Consider the following 23035-nt stretch of genomic DNA (forward strand, 5'->3'; position numbering starts at 1 on the left):
CAGTATACTTGTGGGGTGAAAATGCTGTACCCCACAACTTTAAAGGGCTGTTTGAGGGTTAACACTTGGGTTTAGGATTAGGGTTAGAATTAGGTTATGATTAATAGACTAGAAAAACAACACGAATAAAAAGGACAGATACAAAAAAACAGACACAAATTAAAAAAGACAGCTATACCAGTAATAATCACTTGCAGTACACCACCTTGGTTTTCTGAGAAGTATGCGCAAACAATCATTATAAGCAACTCAAAGCTCATTGAGACTTGCCTTTTTAAACCTAACCCACAAGGGGGCAGTGTAAAAAGCAGTCCAAAATGCTCTAAAGAGGTCTATTTTGACAGTATCAGAACACAATGAAAACTTCCTGGCGAGCATGTTCGCTTTTATGTATAACCCACCCATACACCCACCCGACCTATCTCAAGTCAACCCCAGCTGTCAATCACATTTTTTAGAGCATCAAATAACTAATAAAAACCACCTGATCAGAAAGTGTGTGTGTGTATCTGTGTTTGTGTGTGTATGTGTGTGTGTGTGTGTATCTGTGTGTGTATGTCTGTGTATGCGCGTGTGTGTGTGTGTGTGTGTCTGTGAGTGTGTGTATCTGTGTGTGTGTGTATCTGTGTGTGTGTCATACCTGTCAAGTTTTGGATTTGAAAATAAGGGAAATTTTCCGGCACCCACCGCGAGCAGTCCTACCACCCCAACCAAGCTCCAGTGTCCCTTACATTTTAAGACAGGTGTACAAGAAAGCTAAAATCACCACTTGATGCAGAATGCTGAAAACATTTACAATTTATAACATTGCTTGTCTTTACATTTACATTTTATTTTCATTCCACACATTCTTTTCATTTCATATTGCTTTTCTTTTACAGTTTTTCTTTTCATTTCACATGACTTTTCTTTACTCTTTTAGTGAGTTATTGTACAAATTTGTTGCAGACTTTGCATTCTTTAAGACTGTTTTGGAAGGAGTGTATTTGTGGGCGGGGCCAGAGTGGTTACAGTTTTTTCCAATTGCTAACATGCTAAAATGACATGCATAGCACAATTATTTAAACTGACACACAGAGAGCAAAACCTCTTCTCAAGTCTCCAAAAGTCTAAACACATTTTCTGCTTTACACACATTTTGCAATTCGAAATGGCCCTTTTTAAATGCACTGAACACGGTTCTCTGCATAAGACACAACAATCTGACATAAAGTCACATGTCTGCCATTTCTAAACACTGCCATTCAAAATCACACTACATGAGCTAATTGGCCAACATATGCGCCACCTGGCCAAACACCTCAATGCTTTATTGTTACCACTTCAATCATAAAGTAAGCACTATAAAAAGACCACATGTGAGCACCTCTTTTTTTTCTATATATTTTTTCTGCAATTTTCTTTTTCAGTTTACTGTTTGTTGTGAGCATATTTCTGTTCAGTCCTATATAAATATATCTGCTGTGCATATGTTGCACTGACTTGTTTGGTTAAAAATTCAAACATAAATGTTTCAACATCATGTGTGTGTATCTGCAGATAGATAGATAGATAGATAGATAGATAGATAGATAGATAGATAGATAGATAGATAGATAGATAGATAGATAGATAGATAGATAGATAGATATATAGATAGATAGATAGATAGATAGATGATAGATAGATAGATAGATAGATGATAGATAGATAGATAGATAGATAGATGAGATAGATAGATAGATAGATGATAGATAGATAGATAGATAGATAGATAGATAGATAGATAGATAGATAGATAGATAGATAGATAGATAGATATATACTTTATTCATCCCATGGGAAATTTTAGGATCCATTAGCTTAGACAACCTTACTGTAACACAACAAACACATATACACACATATATCACACATACATAAGAATACAAATAAAAATGAAAATCACGCACAGAAATGCAATGACATGATAAGGTCTGTGCAATGACTATGATAAGGTCTGTGCATGTGAACAATCTGACAAATTTTCTACAATTTGAACTATTTTAGTATTATGGCAAAGCATTCTAAAGATGAGAGTGCTTTTCATTATGCCCAACAGTGTGTAGTTGGTTAGACAAAAATCTGGTAATATGAATGAAGTGTGTGCCATGTGGTGCAAAACTTTGATTTTGATAATGCTATGTAGTTTTGGTTGCAGTGCTTCATTTTGCAGGATATATATAGTATTTTGCAGTTTGGGTGTGTGGTTTTGTGAATTGTGTTAAGTATTTTGATAAAACCACACTAGTTTGCAAAATTGTGTTTTAGCAATTGGAAAAAAAGTAAAGCGCAAACAGTTCTGTGGTCTTACGTCATTCTCTGTAACAATCTTTCGTACCATGCTAAACACCCTTTCTGAACTTGCATTGCTATGGGGAATGCATAGTAAAGCCTTCATAAGTTTTGGCAGCGCACCGTCTCTGTCGTAGCGTCCATCATCCGTCTCTGTTTTTTTTTCTTTTTTTTCCCTGCGTTGTCACCTCATCATCTGACCTCACACACTAACCTCGCGACAACTGCCACCTACAGTACCTGTAGTAGGCTACTGCAGGTACTACAGTACCTGTAGTAGGCTACTGCAGTACCTACAGTACCTGTAGCAGGCTACTGCCTACTGCAGGTGGAAGTTATCGGGGAGGCTAGTGACAGAGCTCAGATTGGGGATTTTTTTTTTTTTCTCCGCTCCGCTGAATGTGTGTGTGTGTGTGTGTGTGTGTGTGTGTGTGTGTGGTGTGTGTGTGTATGTCTGTGTGTGTGTGTGTGTGTGTGTGTGTGTGTGTGTGTGTGTGTGTGTGTGTGTGTGTGTGTCTGTGCGTGTGTGAGTGTGTGTAAATGTCCTTAGTTTTCGGCTTTGTCAATGTCTTTCACAGAGCACATAACGTTACATCTTTCAGAGTTGACATTTCCGAACATAGCTAGACAATTGACAACACTGAAGACATTACACTTTGCTACAATAACACATTTACACTGTTATACAAGCTGGACACTTAATACTTTACATTGGAGCAAAGTGTAATTTCTTCAGTGTTGTCCCATTAAAAGATATAATGAAATATTTATATTTCATTATATCTTTTAACTGTGAGGGGTGTACTCACTATTGTGAGATACCGTATTTGTGCTCATCATCATTTGTACATTTTATGTACTGGTGTTATTGTTGAATACTTTGTGAATACATATTTCTAAAATTGTATGATGTTTTTGTTGAGCTATTATTACACAATACGTTTTTCTGACCTTTTTGAATCTTGCCCCCAACAAATAACCCATATTACCAAAAAGACTAAAACTAATAAAAAATAAACTAAAACTAAGCTTTTTCAAAAAATAAAAACTAAACTAAACTAGCAAACATGCTTTAAAAACTAATTCAAACTAAACTGAATTTGAAAACAAAAAGTCAAAACGAAATAAAAATAAAAACTATAATAACCTTTGTCTGTAACCAGTCATACAGTAGATAGATCTGGAGCAGATGGTTGTAGTCTGTAACCAGTCATACAGTAGGTAGATCTGGAGCAGATGGTTGTAGTCTGTAACCAGTCATACAGTAGGTAGATCTGGAGCAGATGGTTGTAGTCTGTAACCAGTCATACAGTAGGTAGATCTGGAGCAGATGGTTGTAGTCTGTAACCAGTCATACAGTAGGTAGATCTGGAGCAGATGGTTGTAGTCTGTAACCAGTCATACAGTAGGTAGATCTGGAGCAGATGGTTGTAGTCTGTAACCAGTCATACAGTAGGTAGATCTGGAGCAGATGGTTGAAGTCTGTAACCAGTCATACAGTAGGTAGATCTGGACCAGATGGTTGTAGTCTGTAACCAGTCATACAGTAGGTAGATCTGGACCAGATGGTTGTAGTCTGTAACCAGTCATACAGTAGGTAGATCGGACCAGATGGTTTGTAGTCTGTAGCCAGTCATACAGTAGGTAGATCTGGAGCAGATGGTTGTAGTCTGTAACCAGTCATACAGTAGGTAGATCTGGAGCAGATGGTTGTAGTCTGTAACCAGTCATACAGTAGGTAGATCTGGAGCAGATGGTTGTAGTCTGTAACCAGTCATACAGTAGGTAGATCTGGAGCAGATGGTTGTAGTCTGTAACCAGTCATACAGTAGGTAGATCTGGAGCAGATGGTTGTAGTCTGTAACCAGTCATACAGTAGGTAGATCTGGAGCAGCAGGGAGACTTCTAGCTTTCATGGGTTGGTGATAAGACACTGTGCTGTTATGATGCAGCAGATCAACAGTGGTCGAGCCCTTCAGCCCCACCTGGAAGAAAAGAAAGTAAAACAAAATACTTGTTTTTTTCTGTTCAGTTTGCTTTGTATTAATTAAAAAGAATTACCTCTATTTAAGGAGCAAATAAGAAAGCATATCATTTCTAGATCTGTTTTTATTATAGTGGTGAAATTGTACTTAACGTTACAACTTTTTAAACAGACTTATATGAATTCATAATTTTTAAGACAAATGTTATATGAAGGAATAAAGACTAAATTCTGATGAACACACAACAGTGATGCCAACATGGACACAAACAATCTAGTTTCTTGTGTTCTTTTAAGATATATTACAGTTTAGGTTTTACTCCTGGCGCTAACATGATATTACATGTGTAACCAAACGAGGAAAAAATACAAAGGGTCATGGGTCATACATATACACGTCTGTCATATGTCGTTCAATCTAGCTAAACTCTATAAAGAAAATCTATTTGTTTATGGACATCAAGCTAGGCTATATGCTAGTACTGCATTCTAGTATTAGACAGTCCTTCCAGAAATATTTTTTTTGTGATTGTTGCGGGCAATAATCCTTGATTATGTGGCACGTTTTCTTAAAACATGAGATGGAATATGCTATATATGATATTTATGCAATTTTATGCGATGAAATTGCGGGAACTTGCAAAAACTGCAGTTTGATGAAAAAGAGAAAAAAAAGTGAAACCTGTTACGATTGGGTCATAACCACGAGACTTACTGTCACACAGTAGAGGAATTACCGTATAGTACAGGAGAAGCTCACAGGCAGTTTGGACTTCCATTAGCTGTTTAGGTTTAATTACTAATGTTAACTAGCATGTTAGTGATCAGTAATTACTAATGTTAACTAGCATGTTAGTGATCAGTAATTACTAATGTTAACTAGCATGTTAGTGATCAGTAATTACTAATGTTAACTAGCATGTTAGTGATCAGTAATTACTAATGTTAACTAGCATGTTAGTGATCAGTAATTACTAATGTTAACTAGCATGTTAGTGATCAGTAATTACTAATGTTAACTAGCATGTTAGTGATCAGTAATTAGCCTGTGCCTATGTTATCTCCTTACATATACCTACGCTCTCCGTCTCTGTAAGATTGGGAATGATTGAGATTTCTCTTGGCACAGCTACCAGAAGACTTCTGAAAACTTTGTTTTGGAAGAAACAAAGCTCTTATTGTGAAAGTCTGCTTCCTGACAGCTGGAGCTGTGACGCATCAGGAAACAACTCACATGAGTTGTTTCCTGTCGACATTTTGGACTGTTTGAGGAAACTGTAAGTTGCTGTTTGATACTTTAACAACACGTTAGTCTTTGGTCTCTTCAGGGTTAGTTTCTGGCTCTGTAATGTTAAATATAATAAATAAATATATACATTATATAAATATAATGTTTCTACTTCACTTCTTATTTCCTGAGGAAGTTTAGATGACTCTTGTGTTGAAGATTAATCTCCATGTTGTAACATGAACTACTACAGAGGAGGTTTTAAATCCTTTGCCAGGTGTTTCTACGTCTGTCTGTCCCAACCGTGAGGCTGCAGTCAGGAAACTTTACAGCTGTGTAGTTGAGATCTAAATGAAGCTGAGTTTGAAGATGGGGGTCTGAGCCTTTCTCCTGCTGTCAGAAAACACACCGTCGTCTCCACCAGCGTAAAGTCAGACACAACAGGACTCTACTGTTTCCTCTGGGACCTTTCAGAATAAAATGTAGTGACCTAAATGCCTCTGTTACTGTTGTAGTGATGTGTGGAGGAGGAGAAGTGTCTTTAATGTCATTGTTTTTAACGTCTCAGGCAGGGTTTCTCTACCATTGGAGCCGTTTTAGGTACCACCTAACTGAATTAATGTGAAGTCAATGTGATCATCAAAACTAAACTTTTCTCAGATTTTATGATTGTAGTCAGACTTCTTTAGCTTTAAGATTTACTTTAATCCTTCTGAGTGTTATTTGTTTATCAGCTGATCTAGCTTTTATAACATTTAAGACACACATGGTAATAACAACAGTTCAACATTATGCAAAATTGCAATATTTTTTATTGACAAACGTAACCTTTTCTTGAAAGACAAACCATAAACTCCCCACCACTGAATATTTGGACCTCCGTCTTTTACAAAACCTAGAACAAACACTGACAGGAAAGAAAAGTGAGATTGATTCTCAGTCTTGGCTCCATTAGTCCAAATTTCATTTTATTGTGAAAATCTGCTCCTGTTGCAGCCCTTCCTGCCTGCTTCCTGACAGGTGGAGCTGGGACTCATTCCAGGAAACAGCTCACCTGTGTCAGAGATTTCTCTCCAGGTGGAGAGCGACCCTCTTCTTCATCAACTCTTCTTCATCAACTCTTTGGACTGTTTGAAGAAACTGTAAGTTGCTGTTTGATACTTTAACAACACGTTAGTCTTTGGTCTCTTCAGGGTTAGTTTCTGGCTCTGTAATGTTAAATATAATGTTTCTACTTCACTTCTTATTTCCTGAGAAAGTGTTAAGGACTCTTGTGTTGAAGATAAATCTCCATGTTGGTGATTTACTGGAATCAAACAGCTGATCTTTATTTCCTTTCTCCTGCTGTCAGAAAACAAACGGTCGTCTCCATCAGAGTAAAGTGAACAAAACACAACTATGTTTTGATAACTTACTGTTTCTGATAAAGGTTCAAGGTTCAAGGTTCGGCTTTATTGGCATTATACAACAGAATTGTCATCATCATCATCATCATTTACAGCTGGCTCTGATGAATTTAAGTTACCAACCGGGCTGCCTCTGTGGACTTTGGGCTAAAATATCGGAAAGAAAGTTAAAAATATCGGAAAGAAAGTCAAAAAATATTCCAAAAAGGTAACAAAAACCTTAAAAAATGAAGAAAAACTTGTAAAAAGCCCCCCTCCATAAATCCTGCCTATGTGTACATAGTTTTCTCTCCACGTTAGTTATCTGGGCATTAGGGCTCAACCATGTGGGGGAAACAATCTAATTGTGATTTTTCTGCCAAGTTAGTCTTTGGTCTCTTCAGGGTTAGTTTCTGGCTCTGTAATGTTAAATATAATGTTTCTACTTCACTTCTTATTTCCTGAGAAAGTGTTAAGGACTCTTGTGTTGAAGATCAGAAATCTGTCTGCAGCAGTTAGTGTCGGTCGTTCTATTCACTGACAGGACTGATGTGGAGACAACATGACTCAGCTCTTTTATTCTCTAACTAAACCAACTAATATGGAACTGCGTCACTATGAGCTGGCACTCCTCCAACAGGAACTAGTGGCACTTCTTTATGATGCAACTCTGTGTTCAAATTCAATAACATGTTATTTGTAGTGTCCAATCCTAATCAGGACACTCTACAAATAGATTAGGTGTAGACCAAACTCTCAGCAATCATTTGGTGCGACAGTGGCGAGAAAAAACTTCTGACGTCTAAATTCCTGCATTCAGATATTTCATTTCATTTTTGTTATTTATACAGGAAAAATTTTAAAGTAACAATAAGTTACAATATAAATGGGCCTTTATTATATATATATATATATATATATATATATATATATATATATATATATATATATTTATATATATATATATATTAGTATGCACAAATGTAAGTTATAAAATGTTGTAGGTTTCCACAGAATGAATTTGTATCTTCGACACTCTTCTAAATCTCCTTATCTTAATCCACATTAAAAAAAAAAAATCCACAGGAACACACAGTAAAAGTTTAATTTTTACGTTTACACAAGGAAAAAATACAACAGTGCAAAATCACCTTTCAAAAAAATTATGCAGAGAGCCAGAGAGAGGAGGGGAAAAAAAAAAAAAAAAAAAAAATTTTTTTTATTAAAAAAAAAAAAAAAAAAAATATTTTTTTTTTTTTAAAAAAATTTTTTTTTTTTTAAAAAAAAAAAAAAAAAAAAAAAAAAAAAAAAAAAAAAAAAAAAAAAAAAAAAAAAAAAAAAAAAAAAAAAAAAGTTTTTAAAAAAAAAAATTAAGCCAAAATTTGTTTTTTTTAATTTAAGAAATTCTCAGTCGACTAACACTCAAAGGATTTGATGGACTAATGGAGAGTTGATTTAATGGACAGGTCTGTAAAACAGAGTTTCTCCTCAAAGACTCATGCAAACTGATTGTCATAATGGAGTCTTGTCTCCATTAGAGGACAGAAAGATGACATTAGTCCTGGAGTCTTGTCTCCATTAGAGGACAGAAAGATGACATTAGTCCTGGAGTCTTGTCTCCATTAGAGGACAGAAAGATGACATTAGTCCTGGAGTCTTGTCTCCATTAGAGGACAGAAAGATGACATTAGTCCTGGAGTCTTGTCTCCATTAGAGGACAGAAAGATGACATTAGTCCTGGAGTCTTGTCTCCATTAGAGGACAGAAAGATGACATTAGTCCTGAGAGTCTTGTCTCCATTAGAGGACAGAAAGATGACATTAGTCCTGGAGTCTTGTCTCCATTAGGGGACAGAAAGATGACATTAGTCCGGATTTTCCAATGTTCCTGTTCTCCCAGAAAGAGAATGAATGACAGAGCAGGATGAGCAGAGAGCAGAAATCATTCAGTGAAGAGATTCAGACTTTATTTTCTGCTTGATAGCTTCTAGTTTCTGCAGCAGCTTCTGTTCCTGGAGATTAAAAAGTGGTCTTCCTCTCTTTCTAACAGGACCCATCAGAGACCAGACCCACCTTGAACCTGAACCTGAAGCTGAACCCAGCTGTGTGTCCATGAAGAGTCACCGGTCCATGGAGATACCACTACTTTAAAAAAAAGACCTTTAAGGGAGAGGCGAGGAGAAATGGAGGAGAGCGATGGAGAGATGGAGAGACTTGAAAGGCAGAAGCTGCAAATTGAAAGGTAAATTAAAATGTTAAGAAGAAGAAGATTGAGGTGAGTTGTGAACATCCAGCAAACTGGAACGAGTCTCATTGGATGTAACTACGTCCCGTCTGGGTTGTTTTGGGTCATGTCAGTCTCATGCACACTCCTTCAAATAAAGTTTTCTTTGTGGAAAGGAATTATTGTAGCTGATGACTGAAATGAGAATATTTTTGCAAAATAATTTCCTGTCTCACTCAAAATATCTTTCTGTTTAGACAATATTTTTTTAAATGTTTTTATTATGATTTTAAAAGATATTTTTATTGTGTTTTGGACAGAAAGTAAAGCATTATTGGCATGTTATTCTTAATAATTAGGCCTATATACATAATCATATTAATAATATATTTTTTGCAGGAAGACTTTACCTGAACATGTGACCCTCAATAAATGTTTTTCTATCAGGATGAAGCAGAAACCAGAGTCTCCTGAACCTGAACCCAGCTGTGTGTCCTTCAAGAGTGACCGGTCAAATGATCGCAATATTAACTTTAAAGGTCAACAACCCTCTGCTGAAAAGAGGTAAGCTGTTAATAATATTATATTATTGCTGATTCATGTTTCAACTTTTATGTATCCAGAAAAAGTTTTGCATTTATTTTCAGCATCTTTATTCTTCACATATATTTATATTCTCACATCTGAAAGCTGTCCAGTAAGACCAGTCTTCAACTTTAGATCTCACTTTAATATTGGACCCTGGTTTGGTCCAATATTATCTGGTGTTTTAGCCAAATTAAAAAGCTGAACTGTGCAAGGCTAAGGCGGTCTATTTCCAGCAGCAGATTACCCATTCTTCTACCAACCCAAAGACATTATGGCATAACCTTAAGGTCATCACTGGCGAAACTGAGAAAAAAAAGAACGTCAATATTTCCCTACAGGGTACTCTTATTTCAGTGTTTTCTTGTGGAAAAAAATTATTGCAGTTGATTAATTTCCTGTCACCCTCAAAATATCTTTCTGTTTAGACAAAAATAATTATTTTTAAAATTTGTATTGAGTTTTGGACAGAAAGTAAAGCATTATTGGCATTTAATTGTTAATAATTAGGCCTACAGACATTAAAATTAATATTATATTTTATGCAGGAAGACTTTAACTAAACATGTGACCCTCAATAAATGTGTTTTTCTATCAGGACCAGATTTGTCTCTGGTGTTTTAGCTTTTTCACCCAGTTTTGTGTATAGTTTATTGAACTTCTTTGTGTTAATCTTGTTTTAGTTGCTGCTTGTATCTCCAGCAGTTTTTGTGTCTGAACACTAAAAAGTGAATTTCCATCCCTGTTGGTCTTACTCTCTGTCTAACAGGATCCATCAAAGACCAGACTCTGCTGAACCTGAACCCAGCTGTGTGTCCTTCAAGAGTGATCGGTCATATGATCGCCTCATTAACTTTAAAGGTCAACAATCCTCAAAGAGGTAAGCTGTTAATATTATAATATTGCTGATTCATGTTTCAACTTTTATGTATCCAGAGAAGTTTTGGAATTTATTTTCAGCATCTTTCTTTGTCACATATATTTATATTCTCACATCTGAAAGCTGTCCAGTGACCTGGTTTGGTGCAAAATTATCTGGTGTTTTAGCCCCATTAAAAAGCATTTTAAATCTTCCATAGCCATAGGGTAGGCTAAAAATCATGAATGGTAAAATTCTTCCCAAATGTTCTTCTCCAACTGGGAATACCAGGGGGATGGTTGGGATGTATGTGCTTCAGAGTGCCCCTTCCAGGGTAACTTCATCTGCACATCCCTCCTGGAGAACCAGAGACCCTGGGTAAGTGTTTGTGTCACCTGGGTCAGGACACTATTTGTTGAAGAAGTCCTGCACACTGTCTATTACGCACATATTGGGACTTCTTCAACAAGTATTGCTGGTAACCTTTGTCTTTTCCGACGGACCTGCCCCAGAAAAGATGTGTGCAAAAGCGCTTTTGATCAGGACACTATATGCCATGAGAAGACCTCTGCCATTTGAGTCTGGAAGTTAAAGCCAAGTTTCAGTGAGTGGCTTCATGACCAGATTGTTTCCCCCCGTCTCCTGACCCAAATTGGTAAAAATGCAAAACTCCTTTTTTTTTTTTTTTTTGGGGGTTTGGGTGTGAGGAGAAAACAAAAAGGGGAAGCAAAAAAAAAGGGAACCACCATCCAACAGTATCCTCAGTCCAGGTAAACTCTGCTTCCCCCTCCTGAGTCAGCTGATGGTTTGCCAAAATCTTTTTCAGGCAAACTGAAGGTTTTTCACCATTGACTCCCCAAACCTCTACTACCTACAAATATTTGGCTCCATGACCACAGCAGCTGCAGGCTGCTGGCCTCATGATACCACTCTGCTGCTGTAGGAGTTATTTAGGCCAACCATGTTGTAGCCCTTGTTTACTTCTTAGTTCTTTGTGTTGATTCACAGTGGGGTTAGCAGTACCACCAACACTTTAATGTCAGGGGAAACCATCTGATTCAATGTTGTTATCAACACTTTAAGTCACAGGAAATAACCTTGTGTTTGTCTCTGTGTGGACAGACAAGATGTGAGCTAATTATTCCTGATTCCTCCACAGAGTGGACCAGGAGAGTGCAGAGGTTCCCAGTAGTCAGTCTGCCCAGCAGCATCAAACACAGCTGGACTCCATATTTATGGTCTGTACATGTACAACTACTTTTACATCTATTCTGTTCACAATGACCTCCATGCTGCACGTTTTAGACCAGAGGATTGTCAGTCTGTACAACATGGATTTGGTGTTTGCTTCCATGATTTCAGTTTGATTTGATTCATATAATCTTCTGTTCCAGCTGCTGGAGGACAACATCGTTACTTTTGTGAAAAACGAACTGGAGAAGATCCAGAAGCTTCTGAGTCCAGATTACCCAGAATGCTCAGAGAGTCAGAGGGAGGATGATGATGAAGATCAGAGGAGCAGCAGAGAGGCATTTCTGAAGATCACACTGCACTTCCTGAGGAGAATGAAGCAGGACGAGCTGGCTGACCGTCTGCAGAGCAGTAAGATGATTTCTCTAAATAATTAACTTGCTGGACTAATGGGATGTTTACTACTGTCTCCAGAGATGGCTCAAAGTATGTTCATGTTTCTTTATAAATCACTTACTGATCTTCTTTGTTCTGTATTCATTCAGGAAGTCCAGCTGGAGTTTGTAAGCGTAAACTCAAATCTAAACTAAACAAGAAGTTCCAGTGTGTGTTTGAGGGGATTGCTAAAGCAGGAAACCCAACCCTTCTGAATCAGATGTTCACAGAGATCTACATCACAAAGGGAGGGACTGCAGAGGTCAATGATGAACATGAGGTCAGACAGATTGAATCAGCATCCAGGAAACCAGACAGACCAGAAACAACAATCAGACAAGAAGACATCTTTAAAACCCCACCTGGAAGAGATGAACCAATCAGAACAGTGATGACAAAGGGAGTGGCTGGCATCGGGAAAACAGTCTTAACACAGAAGTTCACTCTGGACTGGGCTGAAGACAAAGCCAACCAGGACATCCAGTTCACATTTCCATTCACCTTCAGAGAGCTGAATGTGCTGAAAGAGAGAAAGTACAGCTTGGTGGAACTTGTTGATTACTTCTTTAGTGAAACCAAAGAAGCAGGAATCTGCAGGTTTGAAGAGTTCCAGGTTGTGTTCATCTTTGATGGTCTGGATGAGTGTCGACTTCCTCTGGACTTCCACAACACTGAGATCCTGACTGATGTTAGAGAGTCCACCTCAGTGGGTGTGCTGCTGACAAACCTCATCAGGGGGAATCTGCTTCCCTCTGCTCGCCTCTGGATAACCACACGACCTGCAGCAGCCAATCAGATCCCTCCTGAGTGTGTTGACATGGTGACAGAGGTCAGAGGGTTCACTGACCCTCAGAAGGAGGAGTACTTCAGGAAGAGATTCAGAGATGAGGATCAGGCCAGCAGAATCATCTCCCACATCAAGAAATCACGAAGCCTCCACATCATGTGCCACATCCCAGTCTTCTGCTGGATCACTGCTACAGTTCTGGAGAATGTGTTGAAGACCAGAGAGGGAGGAGAGCTGCCCAAGACCCTGACTGAGATGTACATCCACTTCCTGGTGGTTCAGGCCAAAGTGAAGAACATCAAGTATGATGGAGGAGCTGAGACAGATTCACACTGGAGTCCAGAGAGCAGGAAGATGATTGAGTCTCTGGGAAAACTGGCTTTTGAGCAGCTGCAGAAAGGTAACCTGATCTTCTATGAATCAGACCTGACAGAGTGTGGCATCGATATCAGAGCCGCTTCAGTGTACTCAGGAGTGTTCACACAGGTCTTTAAAGAGGAGAGAGGATTGTACCAGGACAAGGTGTTCAACTTCATCCATCTGAGTGTTCAGGAGTTTCTGGCTGCTCTTCATGTCCATCTGACCTTCACCAACTCTGGAGTCAACCTACTGTCAGGAAAACAAACAACATCAACACAGTTCTACCAGAGTGCTGTGGACGAGGCCTTACAGAGTCCAAATGGACACCTGGATTTGTTCCTTCGCTTCCTCCTGGGTCTTTCACTGCAGACCAATCAGAGTCTCCTACGAGGTCTGCTGACACAGACAGGAAGTAGCTCAGAGTTGAATCAGGAAACAGTCAAGTACATCAAGAAGAAGATCAGTGAGAATCTGTCTGCAGAGAGAAGCATCAATCTGTTCCACTGTCTGAATGAACTGAATGATCGTTCTCTAGTGGAGGAGATCCAACAGTCCCTGAGTTCAGGAAGTCTCTCCACAGATAAACTGTCTCCTGCTCAGTGGTCAGCTCTGGTCTTCATCTTACTGTCATCAGAAGAAGATCTGGACGTGTTTGACCTGAAGAAATACTCTGCTTCAGAGGAGGCTCTTCTGAGGCTGCTGCCAGTGGTCAAAGCCTCCAACAAAGCTCTGTAAGTGGGATTTATTCATCAATAAATACTCTGATATCTTTCAACATGAGTTAAATATAAATAACTTGTTTCCGTCCTGTTGTCTCTCCAGACTGAGTGGCTGTAACCTGTCAGAGAGAAGCTGTGAAGCTCTGTCCTCAGTTCTCAGCTCCCAGTCCTCTAGTCTGAGAGAGCTGGACCTGAGTAACAACGAGCTGCAGGATTCAGGAGTGAAGCTGATCTTACTGATGACTGAAGAGTCCACACTGCACACTGGAGACTCTCAGGTCAGGATTCATTAACCCATTCAGCTGATGACCATTTAAACTCTGATTAACTTTAGTTGACAAAACGCTAACATGAAGCTTTGTGTCTGTTGATATAATAAACTTGGGCAGTAGTTATTACTTATGTAATTATTCATTTCTAGAGTCAGAGTTAATTTCCATGATGATTGTTTACTTTTGTTGTTGAATAAATAAATACCACAGCACGATGATTTTAAAGATTTATTCTTAATCTGGACCAAAATGTACCTGGACAGCAAGCTCCCGGTTTACAGAGGGTTCCTGTGTGTTGTTCTGTGTGTCTGCAGTCTGTCAGGCTGTCTGATCTCAGAGGAAGGCTGTTCTTCACTGGTCTCAGCTCTGAGCTCCAACCCCTCCCATCTGAGAGAGCTGGACCTCAGCTACAATAATCCAGGAGACTCAGGAGTGAAGCTACTGTCAGAGGGACTGAAGGATCCTCTCTGGAGACTGGACACTCTCAGGTACAAACACTGATGAACAAAAATGAGATATTTGTGTAGGAAGTTTTAAAGGAGAACATCTCTAAAAGATCTAAAATGATAACTCCCTTTTGTTAATAATTGATGTAGTTTGGACACATCTCTGTATGTTAAAGGCACTGTCCGTGGTTTTAAGAAACATCCTGTTCTTCCCTCTTTCCCGGATCAAGTCAGTTTCAACTCGACAGAGGTCCAGGACAGGTTTAGCCCTAGCTTAGCACAAAGCAATGTGCTTTCTATTAGGGCTGAAACGATTCCTCAAATAACTTGAATAATTCGGTTACAAAAAAATGCTCGAAGCAAAATTCTTTGCCTCAAAGCTTCGTAAATCAATGTAATTAATGTTGTACGGCTCACTGTGTTTCCGCACGGAGGATTTTTACTAAGCGCACAAGAGGTTTGCGCTTCTGCGGACACAACCACACGCACAGACAGTATATAAACACAAGACTGACGGCCCAGATTACAAATGAAGGAAGACGAAAATAGTGAGGGTCTAAGAGAAGAGACAGGTGAGAGAAAATGACAGAAAGTTTGGGATCATTTTAAGCTGCAAACATGCTGCTACATCACCTCTGTAACAAACATCCAGTGTACTCATCCATTCCACGGAGCCAACCCGACACAAGGTAGCCAACGTCTGCTGCTCTCGTCCAATCACTGTTTACACAACTAGCCTACAGCATGCTACTCTGCTAATAGCGATGTTTTACACAACTAGCCTACAGCATGTACTCTGCTAATAGCGATATTTTACAAAACTAGCCTACAGCATGCTACTCTGCTAATAGCATGTTTTACACAACTGCCTGCAGATGCTACTCTGCTAATAGCGATGTTTTACACAACTAGCCTACAACATGCTACTCTGCTAATAGAATATTTTACCAACAAGCTAAAAGAAAGCTGTCGGTTTGTAGTCTAACTGTTTTATTAGTTTGCTTCTAATCTTTGGAAACTTAGCTGCTGCCGGTTCAAACCGGCTCCTCCCCCAGCATGGCTACTTAATATGCACGGAATGACGTCATCATGCATTCTTTATTCTTTTTCCTCACCATAGATATATCTATGCTCCTCACTGTGTATTAGCCTTCTGAAAACGTGTCCCCAGAACAGTGTAGTTGCCCTGCTGTAAGCTTCGTACAGTCACATTTACCCTCTGGTCAGTGAACAGCTTTTTTGCATATCCAGTGTAAAGAGCCAGAGGAAAGAAGGGGAATGGGGTGAAAAATATTATCATTTGGGCCACCAGAAATGTACTATTGTAATGTATTTTTTTTTTAAGGGTCTTGGAATTTGGCAATAAAATGTTTTGCTTTTTCTAAAAAAGGAAACCTGTTTTTTAGTAAACAGCAATAATAAATATTTACTATTGCTGCTTACTAAGTATTTCTTACTAAGTGTTTCTTATCCGATTACTCGATTAATCGATTGAATAATCGGTAGAATATTCGATATACAAAATAATCGATAGCTGCAGCCCTACTTTCTACGCTGTGAGAAGAGTGTGTGGATGAAGCATTAATCTACTCTTTCAGCAGACTAGTTAGCTAGAGGTTTACAATGTCAGCTGCCGGTGCTGCATGGCTCATGTGATCGATCAGAGACATACACTGACGTCTGGTCCATTATTGTGCAACAAAGTTCCTCTTGTGCCGGAGAGTACCGACTTTTAAGTTCAAAAAGTCCCCTCAAAATGCTCTTTCCTAGTTCCTGCAGTGCAAACACAATATATGTGTGTATGAGAGAGATGTAATGTTGATGTTTTTCTACAGAGAAAGGTCCACTGTTGCACCAAATGCTTGCTCTTGGGGGATTGTTGGGTCTCTCTAAATGATAGTGTGGCAGTGGTGGCAGCAGCCGTAATCCTGTGCACATGTGGCATACATTTTTTTCTATGAGACACTCAGCTAATGATAACAATGTGTAAATGCACATAGGCTGTTCTGCTCTCTATGTTCAGTTATAGTTTCCTCATTATTTATACATTATTTCACCCACAAGCCATCCACTATTAATCAGAATATTCATTGTTATGACTCGATCTGTAGATCAGAGGTGGGCCGTCAGGCAAGGCCAGTCGCGGCAAAGAGATTGTCAGAATCAGAAAATTGTATTTTATAATTAAAGGCGTATATATTCATTTCTAAAATAAATATATATATTTATCAATTTCATATGTATTTTATATATTGTATAGGCTCCAAATTCGTTTGGATTTTTAGATGTAAAGTTAATGAAAGAAAGGTGGATGTATTTTTCTTCACATGATAGTAGCTTTTGGTAAGTTTAATGGATTTTTCAGCATTTTAGTGAAATTATTTTATAGCTATTACTGCTTACTTTAGGTGTTAAAGATTGGAGCAGTGTCAGTGGCTGCTGTGTCTTTGTGTGTGTTAAGCCCCCGCTGCTTGGCTGGTATTTGTGGGGAGGCCTGTTGATCGCTGATTGTGTTATTTGTGTTTTTGATTGCTTTGTGGTCACCGTATGAGTAAATATGACCGGTTGTTGTGGGTTTGTTTTGGTTTCTTTGGTAATTCAATTTATTTTGACTACATGTGATGCAGCATCCTGTCATACTGTGTGAAAGTGATGCTTCAGTCAGCGTGTGTTCATGTCTCTGCAGTAGTGTATTAGGTGTCTCTAGGTGTTAAATCATGTTATTCCACACAGTAATGTCCTAGTGTCATGGTGAGGTTATTCAAAGGTGATTTAATTGCTGTAGGATAGTACTTGTCAAGTTATGTATGGTTCACACTTCAGCTCTTTGCCCAAACTTACAAAAGGCCTCTTCAAGGACTGAAGGACGCAAGGGAAAACTCTGACTTTTCTATTAATTCCAGTTTAGTTTGTTTTAGATAGATTTTAATTTGTAGATACAAGCAGCAGAGGAATTATTAATAGCAGTAGAAGATTGTAGTAGCAGTAGTAGTAGAAGATTGTAGTTAGTAGTAGTAGTAGTAGTAGTAGTAGTAGTAGAAGATTGTAGCTAGCAGTAGTAGTAAGTTAGGTTGATAACCTTTTAAAAGGCAAAAACAAAACAAAATATTCATTACTTTAAGGACATTTTCAAAATTAAATATATGATTTCATTGTAGTCATTGTAACCACATCATAAATAGCAATTAGATTTAACTAAGTCTAAGGATAAACTTCTCCCAGCAAAATCAAACAAACACAGATAGACTCAAGTTTCACCAACAATATGGTATTAATATATTAACTGAAAACTATACATTTCAAATACAATATGAAAATAAACAATTGTCAATTAGCTTGCCATCAATCATTGTTTCCCAAATATAATTATCAAATTAGACAATTGGTCTCAATTCTCAACACAAATAAACTTAACTGGCAACAATTTTACACAATGTCCATTTTCCAACCGGTTGTGTCTCCAGTTTTCTTGAATGAGCTGAATGTGTCTGAATGAGAGTTCCCTCTTTCATGAAGGGATTTCGGTGAAATACTTTTTCACCAAACATTTCACACCACCTGTTAAGGTGCACCAGTTTAAAGGTTCCCCAGGGAAACACAAGCCAATGATGGGTTCCACAATGCATGCACTTTCTCGCCCCCTGCTGGAGTTTTATCTTGAAAGAAGTAGAAAGGGTGAATGCTTATGTTGTTTACTGTCTTTTGATGCAACAGTACTGAAGGCCCAGGTGTAAAATACACAGCCCTCCACTGCTGTAGATAAACTGCTGGTTGCTATGGACGCTGCTATCTCTGAACCCACGGATCTAGCATGTTGTTGGTATCATATGTGTTTACATGGACATGAATATTCCAGTCATGAGGATTATCCTGTTTTTGATCATATTCAGGATATGATGTTTAGGCTACATGGCACACAGAGAAATCAGGTTATTCACATCAGTCAGTCAGGCAATAGATGTTGAGGGTAGGGGGTGGGCCAGGTGGACATTATCATAAAGGCTGTGGATGTTGAGGGTAGGGGGTGGACCAGGTGGACATTATCATAAAGGCTGTGGATGTTGAGGGTAGGGGGTGGACCAGGTGGACATTATCATAAAGGCTGTGGATGTTGAGGGGTAGGGGGTGGACCAGGTGGACATTATCATAAAGGCTGTGGATGTTGAGGGTAGGGGGTGGACCAGGTGGACATTTGGCATGAGGGCACATCCACGGGAGATTCCAGCATTTATCCGGTGGATGGTGTCAGGATGGAAGTCTCTTCGTGGGAGGATGGTAGAGATTATAATCTTTGATGAGGGGAAGGTCTGTGTAGCCCTCTGAGCTCCTCTCTTCACAGACTCTGCTACCCTCTCCTGCTGTAGTCTCAGGTCATTAGTACCTGTGTGGATGATAATGTGGCTAGGCTGACCCAGGATGGGCTCAGTGAGCAGCTGGAGGGCATTGTCCGTCCTGGGACATTGGATTTTGGTGACATTTTGTCCGGCGAAAAGCTGGTCCTCATTCACAAATTTCCCATTAGAATCTATAAGGATAATGATCTCAGCATCACTGGTTTTCTTTTGCTCTCCAGATGTTTTAGGCTCTCTCAGGTTCAGCTCCTCTCTTATAGCAGTGAGATCTCTGCCCATGACCTGTCTGTCCTGCTGTATCTCCTCTCTTATAGCAGTGAGATCTCTGCCCATGACCTGTCTGTCTGCTGTATCTCCTCTCTTATAGCAGTGAGATCTCTGCCCATGGCCTGTCTGTCCTGCTGTATCTCCTCTCTTATAGCAGTGAGATCTCTGCCCATGGCCTGTCTGTCTGCTGTATCTCCTCTCTTACAGCAGTGAGATCTCTGCCCATGGCCTGTCTGTCCTGCTGTATCTCCTCTCTTATAGCAGTGAGATCTCTGCCCATGACCTGTCTGTCCTGCTGTATCTCCTCTCTTATAGCAGTGAGATCTCTGCCCATGACCTGTCTGTCCTGCTGTATCTCCTCTCTTACAGCAGTGAGATCTCTGCCCATGGCCTGTCTGTCCTGCTGTATCTCCTCTCTTATAGCAGTGAGATCTCTGCCCATGGCCTGTCTGTCCTGCTGTATCTCCTCTCTTATAGCAGTGAGATCTCTGCCCATGGCCTGTCTGTCCTGCTGTATCTCCTCTCTTATAGCAGTGAGATCTCTGCCCATGACCTGTCTGTCCTGCTGTATCTCCTCTCTTATAGCAGTGAGATCTCTGCCCATGGCCTGTCTGTCCTGCTGTATCTCCTCTCTTACAGCAGTGAGATCTCTGCCCATGACCTGTCTGTCCTGCTGTATCTCCTCTCTTATAGCAGTGAGATCTCTGCCCATGGCCTGTCTGTCCTGCTGTATCTCCTCTCTTATAGCAGTGAGATCTCTGCCCATGGCCTGTCTGTCCTGCTGTATCTCCTCTCTTATAGCAGTGAGATCTCTGCCCATGGCCTGTCTGTCCTGCTGTAGCTCCTGGACCTCTCCTCTTAGCTCCTGTATGGAGGCCTTCGTCTCATTCCTCACCTGGCTGCTGCTGTGTGGATTCAGTGGATGTCTGTTTAGAAAGCAGTAGCTCCTTCAGTTCCACCAGCTCTACTTCTTGCAGAGACAGACTCTCTCTCATCTGGGACACTCTGCTGTCCAGTTGACTGATGTGCCCTGGACGGTCTCCTAAAGGCTGATCCTCTTCCAGCTCTTCCCCTGGTGGCTGCTCTGTGGGCTTGATGTTGCTCTTCTCCTCACTGCTGATCTTCTCCTGTCTCTGTTTCTCAGTCTCTGCCAGAGCTTTGATGGTATTAAAGTTTTCTTGGACAGAGCTGAAACTGGCCTCATTGCCTTGGAACATGCCTCTGAGTTTTTTGTGTTTGTAAGCTTTCTTGGCCTGTGTACTTTTAATTTCTTTTGGGTAGCCAATCACAAGGAGGCAGGGCTCTCCCCGGAGAGATCTAACATTGTTTCAGTTCCTAACTGCGGCTCTGCTGCTCCCTCTGCTGCTCCCTCTGCTGCTCCCTCTGCTGCTCCCTGCTCCCTCTGCTGCTCCTTGCAGCTTTTGCACAGCAGCTATGTTAAAGGAACAACACGCCCTTTTTGGAAATTCAGCTTCTTCACCGTAACCCCCAAAGTTAGATAAGTCCATACATACCCTTCTCATCTCCGGGCGTTAACGTGCTAACGTCTGATGGCCGCAGCGGCAGCACAGACAGATCCTGCAGGTGAATGGTTCCAGCAATCCTACTGCGAGTAGTAGCGAGTACTGAGAGTAACAGCGTGTACAAACACCAACGTAACCTGAGACACAGCCATCTTCTAACCGTAAACAAACCGGGAACTATAATCTCAGACAGGCGAAGCTCTGCAAAGCAAATCACTCCGCCCAAGTAGCAGAAGTAGCAGAGCTTCGCCTGTCTGAGAATATAGTTCCCGGTTTGTTTAGGAGGTTTTGAAGATGGCTGTGTGTCATGTGACCTTGTTATTTGTACACGCTGTGACTACAAATCACAACATGTAAATAGGAACATGTTGGTGTTATTTTGTCACTTATTGGGAGCAGTAGGATTACTGGAACCAGTTACCTGCATGTTCTGTGGCGTGTTCCTTTAAGTTAGCACAGGCTAGCCTTGGTTTCTTGAGGTAGAAATTAGAAATTAAACTTTTGTGGATATGAAGGAAACTTACCTTACTACTCTACTACAGCTTCTCTTGAGTGGGAAGGAGACGTGCTAGCCTTTGGTGGTTTTTCCTTTGGTTTGGAGCCTTTGGACCTTAGCTTAGCATAGCATAGCCTTCTTGTTCCTCTTCTCTGTCCTTAGCTGTTGTGTTAGCAGAGTTAGCTGTTGTTAGCAGGGTTAGCTGTTGTTAGCAGAGTTAGCTGTTGTGTTAGCAGGGTTAGCTGTTGTGTTAGAAGAGTTAGCTGTTGTGTTAGCAGGGTTAGCTGTTGTGTTAGCAGAGTTAGCTGTTGTGTTAGCAGGGTTAGCTGTTGTGTTAGCAGAGTTAGCTGTTGTGTTAGCAGAGTTAGCTGTTGTGTTAGCAGAGTTAGCTGTTGTGTTAGCTGTTGTGTTAGTAGGGTTATCTGTTGTTAGCAGAGTTAGCTGTTGTGTTAGCAGGGTTAGCTGTTGTGTTAATAGAGTTAACTGTTGTGTTAGCAGAGTTAGCTGTTGTGTTAACAGGGTTAGCTGTTGTGTTAACAGAGTTAGCTGTTGTGTTAGCAGAGTTAGCTGTTGTGTTAACAGAGTTAGCTGTTGTGTTAACAGAGTTAGCTGTTGTTAGCAGAGTTAGCTGTTGTGTTAGCAGGGTTAGCTGTTGTGTTAATAGAGTTAGCTGTTGTGTTAACAGGGTTAGCGGTTGTGTTAGCATAGTTAGCTGTTGTGTTAATAGAGTTAGCTGTTGTGTTAACAGAGTTAGCTGTTGTGTTAACAGAGTTAGCTGTTGTGTTAGCAGGCTTAGCTGTTGTGTTAACAGGGTTAGCTGTTGTGTTAGCAGAGTTAGCTGTTGTTTTATTAGAGTTAGCTGTTGTGTTAACAGGGTTATAGCTGTTGTGTTAGCAGAGTTAGCTGTTGTGTTAGAGTTAGCTGTTGTGTTAGCAGGGTTAGCTGTTGCGTTAACAGGGTTAGCTGTTGTGTAAGCAGAGTTAGCTGTTTTATTAGAGTTAGCTGTTGTGTTAGCAGAGTTAGCTGTTGTGTTAATAGAGTTAACTGTTGTGTTAGCAGAGTTAGCTGTTGTGTTAACAGGGTTAGCTGTTGTGTTAACAGAGTTAGCTGTTGTGTTAACAGAGCTGTTGTGTTAACAGGGTTAGCTGTTGTGTTAGCAGGGTTAGCTGTTGTGTTAACAGAGTTAGCTGTTGTGTTAACAGAGCTGTTGTGTTAACAGAGTTAGCTGTTGTGTTAACAGAGTTAGCTGTTGTGTTAACAGAGTTAGCTGTTGTGTTAACAGGGTTAGCTGTTGTGTTAACAGAGTTAGCCGTTGTGTTAACAGGGTTAGCTGTTGTGTTAACAGAGTTAGCTGTTGTGTTAACAGAGTTAGCTGTTGTGTTAGCAGGGTTAGCTGTTGTGTTAACAGAGTTAGCTGTTGTGTTAACAGAGTTAGCTGTTGTGTTAACAGGGTTAGCTGTTGTGTTAACAGAGTTAGCTGTTGTGTTAGCAGGGTTAGCTGTTGTGTTAACAGGGTTAGCTGTTGTGTTAGCAGAGTTAGCTGTTGTGTTAACAGAGTTAGCTGTTGTGTTAACAGAGTTAGCTGTTGTGTTAGAGTTAGCTGTTGTGTT

The 23035-nt window shown here is 39.9% G+C and overlaps 2 protein-coding genes and 1 long non-coding RNA gene across 3 annotated transcripts in view; 2 read left to right on the plus strand and 1 right to left on the minus strand.

Annotated features, from left to right (window-relative positions):
- Window positions 1-23035, plus strand: part of LOC120554977 (NLR family CARD domain-containing protein 3-like) — a 291821-nt gene that overhangs the window by 257119 nt on the left and 11667 nt on the right. The window contains 7 exon segments of the mRNA XM_039793824.1: window positions 10488-10598; window positions 11737-11815; window positions 11972-12179; window positions 12314-14081; window positions 14173-14311; window positions 14313-14347; window positions 14656-14829. Coding sequence (XP_039649758.1) covers window positions 10488-10598; window positions 11737-11815; window positions 11972-12179; window positions 12314-14081; window positions 14173-14311; window positions 14313-14347; window positions 14656-14829 — 2514 coding nt within the window.
- Window positions 1-23035, minus strand: part of LOC120554982 (protein NLRC3-like) — a 232517-nt gene that overhangs the window by 100937 nt on the left and 108545 nt on the right. The gene's annotated exons all lie outside the window — the stretch shown is intronic.
- LOC120554991 lies at window positions 5445-6908 on the plus strand. Its single transcript, XR_005638590.1, has 3 exons — window positions 5445-5574; window positions 6522-6667; window positions 6877-6908. It is a non-coding gene; the product is annotated as an uncharacterized LOC120554991 (long non-coding RNA).

The sequence above is a fragment of the Perca fluviatilis genome, unplaced genomic scaffold (assembly GCF_010015445.1).
Source record: "Perca fluviatilis unplaced genomic scaffold, GENO_Pfluv_1.0 PFLUV_unplaced_scaf_1, whole genome shotgun sequence".
Taxonomy (NCBI): Eukaryota; Metazoa; Chordata; class Actinopteri; order Perciformes; family Percidae; genus Perca; species Perca fluviatilis.